This window comes from Bombina bombina, chromosome 8, assembly GCF_027579735.1.
Source record: "Bombina bombina isolate aBomBom1 chromosome 8, aBomBom1.pri, whole genome shotgun sequence".
In the NCBI taxonomy this organism is placed as follows: domain Eukaryota; kingdom Metazoa; phylum Chordata; class Amphibia; order Anura; family Bombinatoridae; genus Bombina; species Bombina bombina.
Window position 1 is genome coordinate 264,669,588 of NC_069506.1, and position 15,741 is coordinate 264,685,328.

A 15,741-nucleotide genomic window follows, 5' to 3' on the forward strand; every position below is an offset into this window, starting at 1 on the left:
GGGGAGAGAGAGATCTCAAGAGGGGAGATAAAGAGAGCACAAGAGAGGGAGAGAGACAGCAAAAGAGAGGGGGAGGGAGAGCAAAATAAAGGGGAGAGAGAGATCAAAAGAGAGGGGGGGAAGAGAGAGGGAGGGGGGAGAGAGAGAGGGGGGAGGGAAAAGAGAGGGGAGAGAGAGAGGGGAGAGAGAGAGAGCGCAAAAGTGAGGGGGGAGATAGAGCGCAAAAGAGAGGGGTGAGAGAGAGAGCGCAAAAGAGAGGGGTGAGAGAGAGCACAAAAGAGAGGGGGAGAGAGAGCACAAAAGAGAGGGGGAGAGAGAGCGCAAAAGAGAGGGGGAGAGAGAGAGCGCAAAAGAGAGGGGGGAGAGAGAGAGCTCAAAAGAGAGGGGGAGAGAGAGAGCTCAAAAGAGAGGGGGAGGACTTCCGGTGGGCGCACGCTTCAGGAGGACGCAGGGTTGCTGAGCTCCGTGTTTATGAGCCGGCAAACTTGCTAAATACTCCCTAAAAGTGCCTGGTAACACTACAATCCTTGGCAGGGATACATTCCTCCACCTGCCCGGACACCATAAAGTGAGGAGCCAGACATCCCGCTCCCCCGCCGACAGTCCGTATACAATACAGCTGGGACAAGATCGTGGCAGCGATCACAGAGACCGGACCTTCCCCGACAACGGTCAGCCGCAGAATAGTACAGAGCCGGAGTCAAAGATTAAGTGAGGAAGGGAATCATACTCCTAATAAGACGCAGATCACTGAACTTGATCCTGCGGGTAAGTGGCGCAGCAAGCTTACAGCAGCCATATTGGGAACAGGCCTCAGTGTTAACACGCAGGTGCTGGGAACAACAAACCCTCCACATCACTCCGGTCTCACACACACTCTCTCTGGGACTTAAATCTTTGTCTGTGAGGGGGAATAGACTACGCTCCATACAAAAGACTTACAATCAATAACTGCCATATTACAGACATAGAAAGAGAGTAAGCAACAACACACGTGGGGTGCGCACCATAATTCAAGCTGAAAATTTTCTCTTTATTTAACGCAGCTCCTGTTTGTCATATCAGGGGTATTGTGTGCACAAATAATCATACTATTAGCCCTGCAAAGATCTGCTTGAGGACCCTTGCAAATAGTGGGGACAAAGAGGTTTTGTTGATTAAGGCACTCCTGAGAAAAGAACCCCTTTTTCTTTCTATACATTACTGACGATGGCAGTGGATATGGAGTAGAAACTCCCGGTCTCCCCCCCCCCCCGCTGCGAGCCCCCCCTGGCTCCCCCACCCCCCTCATACACACATATATATGGCCAAAGTTTCAGAACTGAAGTAAAATGAGAAGCTAACAGTTTTATCTCAGCCATATCCTGAAAGTTATCTGCGAAGCACAACTATCCTCAAACACAACCTCAATAGCTTACAAGAGTGATCACTATCAGAATAATCAAGGCATGAGAAGATCGCCTCCTTTCCTGTCTTTTATTTCTACTTTAGCCCTGCTGTGTTAGTGGGTGCTAGGGCAAGCCTCATTCTGCATGCAAAGATATTATACTTTATACAATAAAAGAACTGACAAAATGGCAAGTAGGCAGCGTCAGAATGATAGAAGACTTAAAAGTCAAGCAGAGGTTCACTCTCCACCAGGTTCAGCATCTGAACTTCTGGAATCAACATCACAGGAAACCCATCCAATTGTATCACAGCTTTCAGCGCTGTTCCTCCCCAAAATAGATCAGCTACAGACAGGGCTGGACACTATTACCACTGATCTGAAAGTATTCTCTTCTAGACTCACTACAGTCGAGCAAAGAGTCTCTGATGCTGAATCTCAACAAAGAGAATCCGTACTGAATGTTGCACAGCTGCAAAGACAAAATAAGTTCCTCCAGGAGAAATTAGACGACCTAGAGAATAGGTCGAGGCGAAACAACATTCGAGTAGTAGGCCTCCCCGAGACCATCCCAGGCTCAGATCTTGTTGACTTTGCAGAAAGAACACTTCCTAAGCTACTGGGCCTGACAACCGCAGCCATTCCCTGTGTAGTTGAAAGAGCTCACAGGATTGGTTCACAACAACAGAAAGGGCAAAACGCACAGCCCAGACAAGTTATGATAAAATATCTCAACTTTAAGGACAAGGCTCTGCTCCTGAAAGCATATAGGCAAACATCTGACTTAACCCATGAAGGTAGCAGAATTCATCTATTTCAGGACTACTCCGCTGAAGTATCAAAAAAGAGGAGAGAATTTACGCCATATTGCAAAGAACTACTGGAAAAAGGGGAATCCATAGCTCTCCTATACCCGGCCCGCCTTAGGATACAAACGGCACAAGGCCCAAAAATCTTTGAAAATGTACAACAACTTAAAGTCTTCATGAGGACCCACAATCAACGGAGAAACGCCCATCTAGAAGAGGAACTGAACGAAAACGAACTCGAAGACGACGAGAACTAAGGGGACTGTGTCCAGATAAACTCAATCTTATTATGAAACTTTTGTAAAACTCTTGCTTGAGGAAAGAAAATGATTTGCTAAGGCTGATAAGGGAACTACTTGCTCTTACTCAAAGCTGCCCAGGCCTGGCCTGGCTTTGGCTCTATATCCTTTTCATGGGGGGTGCGGGGGGTGGGGGGGTGGGGGGGGGTATTTGAATGTTCATATTGTTGATATTGTTAACCTGTTCTGTTACAACTGTTTGCAGAGTCCTGCCTCAACTGTTTATGTTCGTATTGTTTGGTTTTGCTTGTTTGTTATCTTTTACAGCAGGACCCTCCTGAAGTAGTGGTAGACCTTATTGCTCCTTCTGATCTTTTAAGCCAAATTGATTAGAGAGTTGTAGTTAAAGCTTTATCAACACCTTACAGTCAGGTAACTCTCCGGGGTGTCAGCTCAAACCCATTCCTCTTACAGATAGACAATACATCTTATACACGTAGCAAGGGAAGAGTGACACACAATAATCATGGGAGTCCATATTGTATCCTGGAATGTGGGGGGTATCACATCGCCCATAAAGCGGAAGGCCATCCTTAAATACCTAAAATCCAGAAAGGCAGACATAGCCATACTAGAGGAAACCCACCTAAAGCCCAGTGAGCATCAAAAACTCAAACAGCAATGGGTAGGAGAAGTAATATATACGCCATACGAAAGTAGCAGAGCTAGAGGAGTCGCTTTCTTATTTAGAAAGGGCCTAGATTACAAGATCACCCAAACTTTTCCAGACCCCCTAGGAGGATTTGTTCTTCTCAAAATAACCCTGGAGGGACTCTCTTTGGTATTAGGGGGCATATATGGACCACATACTCATAAAAAAGAATTCTGGGGTAATTTAAGGACACATATTCTGAAAATAGCGGATGCACCAGTGATTTTGGGAGGTGATTACAATATTGCACCACAGGTTCCTGCAGATAGGTATAGAAACCCACAGCGGACTCTATCTGGTCCCAGTAGACTACACAAAGTGAGGAGGGATTCTATGATTTTAAAGAAATTTAAACACGCGCTCCAACTCATAGATGTTTGGAGAGAGAGGAACCCAGAGACAAAAAGCTATACATGCATTGCACCCACTAAAGACACTCTCTCTCGTATAGACCTTTTCTTGACTTCCCCAACTTTAAATGCGAAAATCCTAAAGACAAGCATAGATGACCCAACCATCTCAGATCATGCCCCAATCTCACTCACACTTAAAACTGACATGACTCAACCACAAAGAGACAGATGGACCTTCCCAAATTTTCTGATACACGACGCAAATCTAAAAAATCACTTGGTGGGGAAATGGCTAGACTACTGTAACTTAAATTCTAGACATAGCAATAACCCACTCCTCTTCTGGGAGGCAGGTAAAGCAGTACTCAGGGGAGTGGTCACCTCCTATGTAATTGCCTCTAGGAGACAAAAACGTACGAGAGAAGACTTGTTACTAAAACAACTTCTCAACTCGAGGAATCGATATCTGCGTAGTCCTACGGAAATAAATAGACTTAAATATAGATCGGTTAAAGATCAGAGAGACTCCTTCCTTATGCAAACTGCGGCTAGAGCTATGACAAGGGCAAATGCCAGATTCTATAGACATGGGAATAAAATAGGAAAGATGTTGGCTAGAATAACCAAATTAGCTAAAACCCCAAACATCATAACAGCAATTAAAAATCGAAACAACATAATAACAGATACGAAGAACATACAACAAATATTTAGAGAATATTTCACAGAGTTATACAAAACTCAAGAAGTAGACCCCTTGCGTAGAAGTAATTTTTGGGAGAATGTTACACTTCCCCAGATCTCAGAGAGTCAGTGTCAAGCATTAAATGCCGACATCTCGGTCGAGGAAATCGAGAGAACTATAGATAAACTATCCTTAGAAAAAGCCCCGGGGCCTGATGGACTCCCGGGGGAATTCTACAAACTGCTCAAAAACGAAGTGGCAGGAACCCTGGCCAAGCTCTTCAACCATATCTTGGGGGGTAAAGTAGCATTTTCAGGGAGATTTACTGAGGCTAATGTTAGTTTAATACCCAAACCAGGTAAGGACCCATTTAATCCAGCTTCATACAGGCCGATCTCACTTATGAACTCGGACTACAAAGTTCTTACAAAGATTTTAGCGGACATGCTGGCACTGATCTTGCCGGACATAATACATGATAGTCAGACGGGATTTGTGAACGGCAGGTCAGCAGTAAAGAATGTAAGAACACTACAGATTATTCTGAGCCACTATTGGAACATACAAGCACAGAAACAAACAACAAAGATGGATGAGGCCTGCGTTCTACTAGTAGACGCGGAAAAGGCCTTTGACAAGGTCCTTTGGGACCATCTATTCGTGACTATCACGAAGTTCGGTTTTGAGGGACCCTTTGTCGAAGCTTTGCACATGATATACTCCAATCCACAGGCAGCAATTGTGGTCAATGGGGCTCTTTCACAACCTTTCATCCTGGAAAGAGGCACGAGGCAGGGCTGTCCTCTGTCACCCCTCCTCTTTGACCTAGCTCTTGAACCCTTAGCTACAATAATTAGAGCTCGCACTGAAGGCCTCAAACTGGGTGCAACCACTCTCCATTTATCACTGTTTGCAGATGACATGGTTCTGTATGTGCAAAATCCCCAAATTAATATCCCTAAATTAATGGACATTATTAATGACTTTAGTCAAATATCTGGATATAAAATGAATACAGACAAAACGGAACTTATCTGGCTAACGGATAAAAAAAATATACCCACTTTTCAATATAACTTTAAACTTGCAGCGAACACTTTTCGGTATCTGGGAGTGGAGCTCTCGCTTAATCCTACCGATTGGTACAAGATTAACTATGCCCCACTTAAGAGAGAGGCCGCAGACCTGACCTCCCATTGGATGAAACTTCCTCTCTCCATTTCTGGTAGGATAGGCCTAGTTAAAATGATTCTGTTCCCCAAAATCCTTTATAAATTGCAAATGTTACCAATGGTGCTCAGTAAGGCAGATTTGAAATTCTGGAACTCCCTCTTTCTCTCTTTCATATGGGCCAATAAAAAGCATAGAATTAAATCAAATAGAATGAAAAGCAATGTCGACTCTGGGGGTATGGGAGTACCAGATATTGAGCTATATAGCTTGGTGACCCAGGTTAAATACGTGATGGACTGGCTGACAGGGGGGAATCACTTCACAGTCCCCAATCTGGAGCGTCAACTCGCTCATCCATGGACACTAGCTATGCTACCACACATACACTACATAAAGGCTGATAGGCAGTTTTCACAATCTCCCCTAATCCAACAACCTCTATATGCGTGGAGGAGATTTTGTAATAAATTAAAATTTAACCATGAGATATCTACTTATATACCACTGCAAGGGAACCCTAACTTCATTCCCGGGATGACTACACAGGTTTTCAAAGACTGGGAGACTCGAGGTTTGACGGCGATAGCTCAACTAATAGAGAGTGACGGAAAGACATTACACACATTTGCATACTTACATGACAAATACACCTTGCCAAGATCACACCATTTCGCTTATCTACAAGCTAGACACTATGTGGCAGAATTGGTGAGATCAGGGGCCTCCCAAGAAGGCGATCAAACCATATACCAAATATGTGCCCTGTATGCTCAAGGGATTACCTCAATCACTCCAATATATAAAACACTGACAAAGTCAATTAATGAAAACACATTGAATCACATCAGAGACAGATGGTCCACGTTGCTATGCGCGGAAATCTCAACGGTGCAAATTAAAAACAGCATTCTTAGGGTACAACAAGCCTCTTTATCAATGGACCACAGGGAGTCACACACCAAACTCTTAGAGATGGCTTATGTCACACCCAGGTTGTACAGAACTTGGGAGACGGGGTCCCCAGGGGCCTGTCCGAAATGTAACCAGCCTAACGCAGACTTAACACACATGATTTGGGCTTGCCCGAGGCTAACAAAATTCTGGGGGATGACACAACACTGGTTGCGAACCCTCAACATCCAACTTCCGTCGCTAACGATGGAATCTGTAATATTTCTAAACTGTCGAAATCTAAACAAGACAAACGTGCAATTCACACACATGGTAATACTGCAGGCAAGAAAGGCAGTACTCAGAAACTGGCTAAAACAAGAGGCTCCCACATTAAATCAACTGAAAAGAGAAGTACATCAACAAATGCTTTATGAACAGGTAGACACTTTAGGGGACATGCAAAAGCGCACAAAACGATTCATGACTAAATGGGAAGTATATTTGCATACACTAGAACAGGGACAGCAAGTGCAAGTGCTATACCCAATCCGCAATACAAACTACATTCTTGAGGCTCAGTTGAGAGGTGAGTGGCAGTTGGATTTTGATGCTTATGTCCAGCCATCAGGTTCCAGAATCCAGTAAATTCAGTAAGCACTTAGGTGACCAATCTTAAGGAAACCCCGGATGGGAGGTAGACAGAGGAAGGGAAGGTTACGGTGGGAAAGATTAAAGAAAAATGAAAATGAGGGCATGTATGGATTCAGTTCATTACATTTTTCCAAAAATAGTATGTCCTCTATATAAGCATTGTAGCATTGAAAAGATATTGTTGTCCATGTAATATCAATGTCAATTTATTTTACTGTTCTATTTTATGTCAGATGGACTGGGTTTGATATATGCTCTTTGAATAAATAAAAAGAGAGGGGGAGAGAGAGAGCTCAAAAGAGAGGGGGAGAGAGAGGGGGAGAGAGAGAGGTGGAGAGAGAGAGCTCAAAAGAGAGGGGGAAAGAAAGCGCAAAAGAGAGGGGGAGAGAGCAAAAGAGAGGGGGAGAGAGAGAGCGCAAAAGAGGGGGGAGAGAGAGCGCAAAAGAGAGGGGGAGAGAGAGAGCTCAAAAGAGAGGGGGAGAGAAAGCGCAAAAGAGAGGGGGGAGAGAGAGAGCAAAAGAGAGGGGGAGGGAGAGAGCGCAAGGGGTGGGACTGCTGTATCCTTCAAAAAATGGCCCGTGTGAATGGGCTTTAGGACTAGTAGCGTTATAATACGCATGTGGTTATTTGCAGCAAACCAGCTAGCTGAGTTCCTATCTACAGGTTCACAGGAACACAGGAATCAACTGCTATATCACTCGACTCTTCTTGATAGCTAATGCTAATAAGTAGTCCAAGTTCGATATAACTAAAAAATGTTTATTAAAATGTTCCACAAACAGTTAAAAACAATAACAAACCAACATATGAGCTATGAGGCAAAACCAACTGGCATATACCGACCAATGAGAACCCAGGTAAACTCCAAGATGCATCAACATGGTTCTGATCTTGGTGTTGGGGAAAAAAAAAAGAAGAAGCTAAAACAGCCTTTTCCCAACATATTTTCCTTTGCTAGGTGCTTTGAAAAAATATATGAGGCTGTATTATCTGTAGTATCTCTATTTGGTAAGACTTCAGATTCTGGTGACTTTGGATTGGATGAACCAATTTCTTTTAAATTTGGCAGTTTTGTGTGCATCCCCAGTAGTACATTGTAGTAGTTCTGCTCTTGAGCATACCTAGGTATTATTTTTAAACAAAGACTACCAAAAGAAAAAAAGTGAATTTGATAATAGAAGAAAATTGAAAAGTCTCTTAAATTTGGGGGCTCTATCTGAGCCATAAATTTTTAATTTTAGATTTCATGTTCAAGGTTTCCAAACTTGTAAATGTCAGCTTTCATCCATTAACTGTTTTAAAGGCTATTCCAAAAAATTCATCCAATGAGGTTAATACCTCATTGGATGGGTACCTGTAGCTTTTCAATCACACCCCTTTAAGTAATCCCCCTAGTCCAACAATATAATAGGTACACCAGGCTACATCAGAGTGAAATCTATTGGATCTTTCGGTTCCAGTCTCTTTCCCACAGGGTTAAATTAAGTTATTGATTCAGCTGCTTTTTGATTGCCGTGTGCATTTAAATACAAATTTCATCATATACCAATTTTTACATTTCATGAGCAATAAGCTCACACACGATCAGAGATCCACCACAGGGGGTTTTACACTTCTAAAGACACACATGGAATTAGAATTAGAATTGGGAATAGCAGTTTGTGCACACACATATAGCAGGTTGTGCACACACCTATAGGCACTTACGTACATTATTACCATCAAGTGAGCAATAAGCTCACACATGATTAGAGATCTACCTCCCTGGAGTTCTTACTGCCAATAGATAATTCAGGTAAAAACACATACAGAATTAAAACTAGAATTGCTAATTTCAGTTTGTGCACACAGATAAAGTAGTTTGTGCACACACTTACAGGCACTCACATATATAATTACTTTTAAATAAGTTGACTCACAATAAGAGATCTACCTCCATGGAGTTTTTCACTTCCAGTAGATAATTTATGTATAGATACATAAGGAATTAGTATTAGAATAGCAGTTTGTGCACACACATTCCACAGTTTGTGCACACACTTATAGGCACTTACGTACATAATCCCCTCGAAATGAGCAATAAGCTCATACACGATTAGAGATGCACCCTCTTGGAGTTTTCACCTTCAATAGATAATTTAGGTATAGACACATAAGGAATTAAAATTAGAATTTTGAATAGCATTTCATGCACACACATATAGTAGTTTGTGCACACACTTATAGGCACTTACACACGTAATTGATTTAAAGTGAGCAATAAGCTCACACACAATTAGAGATCCACCTTCATGAAGTTTCTAATAGACACTTTTGGTAAAGACACTTATGGAATTTTAATTAGAATTGTGAACAGCAGTTTGTGCACACACTTATAGGCACTAAATCATATCAAGTGAGCAATAAGCTCACACACGTTTTGAGTTCCACCTCCATTGAGTTTTCACTATCAATAGACAATTTAGGTAAGACACATATGATATTAGAATTAGAATTGTGAATAGCAGTTTGTGCACACACATACAGCAGTTTGTGCACACACTAATAGGCATTTTCGTACATCATTCATTTAAAGTCCACACATTATTTATTTTTAATATTAGTTATCATTTTTTAGGTTGTAGGTTATTTCTGGCAGCTTCTTAAAGTTTTAATTGAATTTTTACATTGTATTATTCAACAAAGCTGTTACATTGTATTATTTTGTCTATACGCTATATCAATTAACTTTCTTAATGTCAGCATGAATGTGTCATCTACTTTTGATCTATCATATGTGATGTGTCAGTTATTTATTTTATTCTGTTTCATCATAAGCGATTTTCATCGCTATTCCAATAGGATATATGTACATATAATTTTATGTGTGAAATAGATTTGTATACAAGGATTAATTAGTTGGGATTAATTGATTGTATTATATAATGTAGACATATCTTAGATCTAACACTGTTTTGAAACTGACAGTTTGACACAACAGCTAAAGACCGTTGGTGATTAGATGACATGTTCATTACACCTGTGCTCTCAGAATCTGATTGGATAGGATAGCATTTAAATAAGTGCATCAGTATAGGGTTTGTTATGGCTGAGGAAACCTGCTGAGAAATGCGTTGCATATCTGGGGGTACATACTGTGTATACCCACCAGTTTTTAACACTGTATTGTTTGAATTTTATATGGTTTTAATAACTCAGTCTTAAAACTACAACAGTGTTTACAAGACCTAATTGCCAGGTGCACATATGTGTTGGGCCTACTGTTTGGTTCATCACTGTGAGTGTGTTTGAGCTGTCCCTGGACTACGTGCAGCGTAGGTGAGTTGACACACCTTTATACTGCCAGCCTGTCTCTACTAGCACATAAGGGTGCTCTATGGAAATGTGAGTACTCTGTGTTTGACATTTTCTATCTGATTTGTCTGTTTGGTGACTGATACTCACATGAGGTGCCTCTCTTATATTTGCGAGATGCTGTTGTTTTATTCCACTACATTCGTGTGAAGAGGAGTGCAGCCACTGTGATCCTGAAATTGCTACAGGAAATGTAACCCCAGATGAACTGACAATATATGGGAGTCCAGGAACTTTAACCCCTGATGAACTGACAATATATGGGAGTCCAAGAACTTTAACCCCTGATGAACTGACAATATATGGGAGTCCAGGAACTTTAACCCCTGATGAACTGACAATATATGGGAGTCCAGGAACTTTAACCCCTGATGAACTGACAATATATGGGAGTCCAGGAACTTTAACCCCTGATGAACTGACAATATATGGGAGTTCAGTATATCCTGTGACTAGGGTTATTGTTGTGTATCATTATCTGTATATACTTTGTTTCACCTTGTATGTTTTATGTATTCTATCGTTAAGCACCCCCCAAAGAGCCAATTTTTAAGTTCTTGTTGAATTATCCAATGAGGTTAGTTAGTAATGGCACATTAGCGCATGTGCGAATGGAAGAAAATATGACACAGTATCATTTCAGGTTATCTGTTGAGAAAGATTGAGTGGGACACTGTAGCTACCAAAAGAATGAGACAAATTACCGTATATAATAAATGTAAATTGGAACATTGTTTAAATTTGTATGTTCTATCTGAATAGTGAAAAAAATATCGTTATGAGTTTAATGATTGGGGCTATGTGAATCAAGAAAGTATATGTGATTTAAAATTAAATATTTTTTTAATTATGGTAGCGATTCCAAGTTGTCTAATATATATTATGTTGAAAACAGAATATCCAACGCCTCCCAATGTGACCATCAGTAAACTTATATACAGCAGACAGAGGACAGAAGTAGATTTGGAATGGATGACCCAGGGAACAGGTGATTTGACTGGCTTTATGGTACAGAGGCAGGCCAGCATTCGCTCATTCTCCGGACCTAGAAGGTCAGTGCAGACTCCTGCGTGGGACACTGTGGCTAGCAGCATAGAACCAGATGTCCGAGGACACAAGCTTGGAGGATTAGATCCTTCTATTGTATATGCCTTCAGGATACTAGCTGTCAATCACAGAACTACAGGATTCCCTTCCGAAGTGAAAACACCAGGTAAAAGTGTCAATTTATCTTATTAACAAGTGAGTTAGGTCATTCAAAACTCTCAGAACATGAGTTAAATGGGATGTATGTGTACAATGCATGTTTGTGGAAAGTTCACTACAATGAATGACAGCTAAATGCATAAAGTCAGTCTCATGAAAGGTGCTAAATATTATCTATTCATTATCTGACAATAGTACAGATAAATAAATAATTATTATACAGTTCACATAGACAACTTTCACTGAAAGCTTTGGGCAATATTATTCTTGCATTTCCCAACAGGGATAGGTGAATGTTGCATTTTTGACATTTGAATAATAGAATGAATGTTCCCCTTTTCATTTTATCACCTATTGTAATGTCTTTATAAAATGAATGCCAACATCCTAATAATAAAAATAATATCACTGATTAACATTTGAATATTGAATGTAACATCCATTAAATGTTAATATTTAAATACAATTACAATATTGATTCCCATAGACTTATTTGACTCAGTCTTTGAATGTTGATATAAAACCATTCTTATGTTCCATTTGATGAGGGGGGAAATAAAAACAAAACCAGATGATACATTTGTGGCATTTGTTTGGAGTGAAAAAAAAGTGACCAATGTTTTGTACTTTTCACAAATGTGCCACACATTTGACCATCCATATTATTTTAACAGATTTCGACAGGTGGCCTCTTAATACATCCTCATTGCAACAGAAGTAAAACCGATGGTTAATACCAAAGTTTTTGTTTTGGAGAAACCATTTAAATTATATTAAGAGCTTTAATGTGTTTGAGAAATTATCATTAAACCTAGGCGTGCATGGGAACCTTTTTGTACTCTTAACTGGTATTGCGATGTGAGAACACAGTAGACTTCAGTGGAGATTTCTGTTCGTACAACCAGTTTTAGATATACAACTGGAAAAGGATCTAGCTATTATTTTCAATTACTGTTACTGCACAATGTGGTATACGCTAATATTTAATTTGCATTTATAATATAATTTTCCTTTATTTAAAAATATCCAGCATTTTCTACAGTTCTTTGCAAGAAAAATTAGAATAGCTACGAAACAAAAAAAACCACAACGTTAAAGGGACTTGAAACTCAATTTTTCTTTCTTTTCTGAGTCAGAGCATAACATTTTAAACAACTGTCTAATTTACTTATTTTATCTCATTTTCTTTGTTCCCTTGCTATCCTTTGTTGAAAAGTATACTGAGGTAGACTCAGGAGTTGAAAGCTAGCTGCTAATTGGTAGCTGCACATATATGCCTCATGTGATTGGCTTACTAATGTGTTCAGCTAGTTCCCAGTAGTGCATTGCCGCTCCTTCAATAAAGGATACCAAGAGAATGAAGCAAAATGGATAATAGAAGTAAAATGGAAAGTTGTTTACAAATGTATGCTCTATCTGAATCATGACATTTTGGGTTTCATGTCCCTTTATTACTGAAGGTTCTGCTGCTGTAAAAGCTGATATACAAGTTTAGGTTCTACAGGCACCAAATGAAGCTATTAATTAGTGGGTGAAGATCTGATTATATATGGTATTGGCAGGATGTGTTGGAGCAGACTGTGGCTTAGTTGACCTTACTTATTCTGTAGATCATACCTGATTCAGTGGCTATAAGTGATGGAATATGAGGCAGATCACATAGTGATCACCTAATGGAGACAATATGCTTAAAACTAAGGTTACAAACTGTTGGCTACATTACGAGTCTTGCGTTACGAGTAAAAAAGCAGCGTTAAGCTTCATAACGCTGCTTTTTTACTACCGCTGGTATTACGAGTCTTGCAGATTTAGGGGCACCGCACACTTTTTTGGCCTTACCGCAAATCAACTTACGCAAATTGTGTATAGTCTTTTTTCTATGGGACTTCCATAGCGCTGGTATTACAAGCTTGTCCTGGGAGGCCAAAAAGTGAGCGGTACACCCTATCCCGTCAAGATTCATAACGCATTTTAAAGTTAGTAGTTATGAATTTTACACTACAAAGCTGTAGCATAAAACTCATAACTAAAGTGCTAAAAAGTACACTAACACCCATAAACTACCTATTAACCCCTAAACCAAGGCCCTCCGGCATCGCAAACACTAAAATAAAATTATTAACCCCTAATCTGCCGCTCCTGACATCGCCGCCACTATAATAAATATATTAACCCCTAAACCGCCGTACTCCCGCGTCGCAAACACTAGTTAAATATTATTAACCCCTAATCTGCTGTACCTAACATTGCCGCCCCCTACCAACATTTATTAACCCCTAATCTGCTGCCCCCAACATCGCCGCCACTATACTAAATTTATTAACCCCTAAATCTAAGTCTAACCCTAACACCCCCTAACTTAAATATAATTAAAATAAATCTAAATAAAACTTACTATTAATAACTAGATAATTCCTATTTAAAAATAAATACTTACCTGTAAAATAAACCCTAAGCTAGCTACAATATAACTAATAGTTACATTGTAGCTATCTTAGGGTTTATTTTTATTTTACAGACAAGTTTGTATTTATTTTAACTAGGTAGAATAGTTACTAAATAGTTATTAACTATTTACTAACTACCTAGCTAAAATAAATACAAATATACCTGTAAAAATAAAACCTAACCTAAGTTACACTAACACCTAACACTAACACTACACTACAATTAAATAAATTACCTAAATTAAATACAATTAAATAAATTAAATACAATTAGCTAATTTACAAAAAACAAACAAACACTAAATAACAGAAAATGAAAATCAAATTACAAGATATTTAAACTAATTACACCTAATCTAATAGCCCTATCAAAATAAAAAAGCCCCCCCCCCCAAATAAAAATAAAAACATAGCCTAATCTAAACTACCAATAGCCCTTTAAAGGGCCTTTTGCGGGGCATTGCCCCAAAGAAATCAGCTCTTTAACCTGTAAAAAAAAATACAAACAACCCCCCAACAGTAAAACCCACCACCCACACAACCAACCCCCCAAATAAAACCTAACTAAAAAACCTAAGCTCCCCATTGCCCTGAAAAGGGCATTTGGATGGGCATTGCCCTTAAAAGGGCATTTAGCTCTATTGCGGCCCAAATCCCTAACCTAAAAATAAAATCCACCCAATAAACCCTTAAAAAAAGCTAAGCCGGTGCCTAGGCGGCAAATTTTGGGGGGCGGCACTTGTCCACTGCACTTAGTGGTCTCACTGTTTTTAATTATTTTTTTTAACTTTAAAACTGGGGGCTCACCGCCGAGCGGTCATGTGACCGGTTATTTTCTAAGGTCACATGACGTTTTTGACAAGCCAGCCCAGCTTCCACTATCTGCCGCATATGGCGGGGGAGTCACGCACGTGAGAACGTCTCCCAGGCCAGGCGGCAATGCAATGGGGTTAGGTGAGACCGTGAGAGTCAGGAGGAGAGGTGACTCAGCTCACTGATCCGGTGGAGCGCAGTGAATCGGACAACGATCTCAGGTAGGGACCGGCACTCAGTCTCTGCCACAGACAGTAACGTTAGCTCTGAGTCTGAGATTGGGTTGATTTAAAGGACCAGTAAACACAGTAGATTTGCATAATCAACAAATGCAAAGTAACAAGACAATACAATAGCATTTACTCTGAATTTCAAATGAGTAGTAGATTTTTTTATAACAAATTTCAAAGTTATGTATATTTCTACTCCCCCTGTACCATGTGATAGAAATCAGCCAATCACAAATGCATATACGTATATTCTGTGAATTCTTGCACATGCTCAGTAGGAGCTGGTGACACAAAAAGTGTAAATATAAAAGAACGTGCACATTTTTTTTAATGGAAGTAAATTGGAAAGTTGTTTAAAATTACATGCTGTATCTGAATCATGAAAATTTAATTTGACCTGAGTGTCCCTTTAACCTCCCCTCTTAGCATCCAGGCGGGTTTATTTTAATGCAGTGTGCACTACTTACAGTATATTGTTTACAAAAACTCACTGAGATTATTGTATGTATGAAGTAGTCAGAATAAATTAAAAAGGGCTCAGATATATCATATATCATCTTACAAACTATCTATCACATGGACTAATATGTTTGGGACTAAGGCACAGAGAGAGTCACTCGTCAGACTTGTCACTCAGTGTCCTGTGAAATTATCCTTATCCTCCTTTGCTCTAAAGTTAGTTTCAAAGCTGAGGAACAGCTAGTTTCCACTTAGATATTTTCAAGATTAATAATTTATTATAGTATTCATTTATAATTTATTGCAGATATATTTTTTGTGCATATTAT

General features: G+C 39.8%; 1 protein-coding gene across 1 annotated transcript in view; it reads left to right on the top strand.

Moving 5' to 3' along the window:
- VSIG10L2 (V-set and immunoglobulin domain containing 10 like 2) overlaps positions 1-15,741 on the top strand; it is a 143,084-nt gene that overhangs the window by 112,932 nt on the left and 14,411 nt on the right. The window contains exon 8 of the mRNA XM_053691133.1: positions 11,153-11,470. Within this exon, the coding sequence (XP_053547108.1) occupies positions 11,153-11,470 (318 nt within the window). The remainder of the gene's footprint in view (positions 1-11,152; positions 11,471-15,741) is intronic.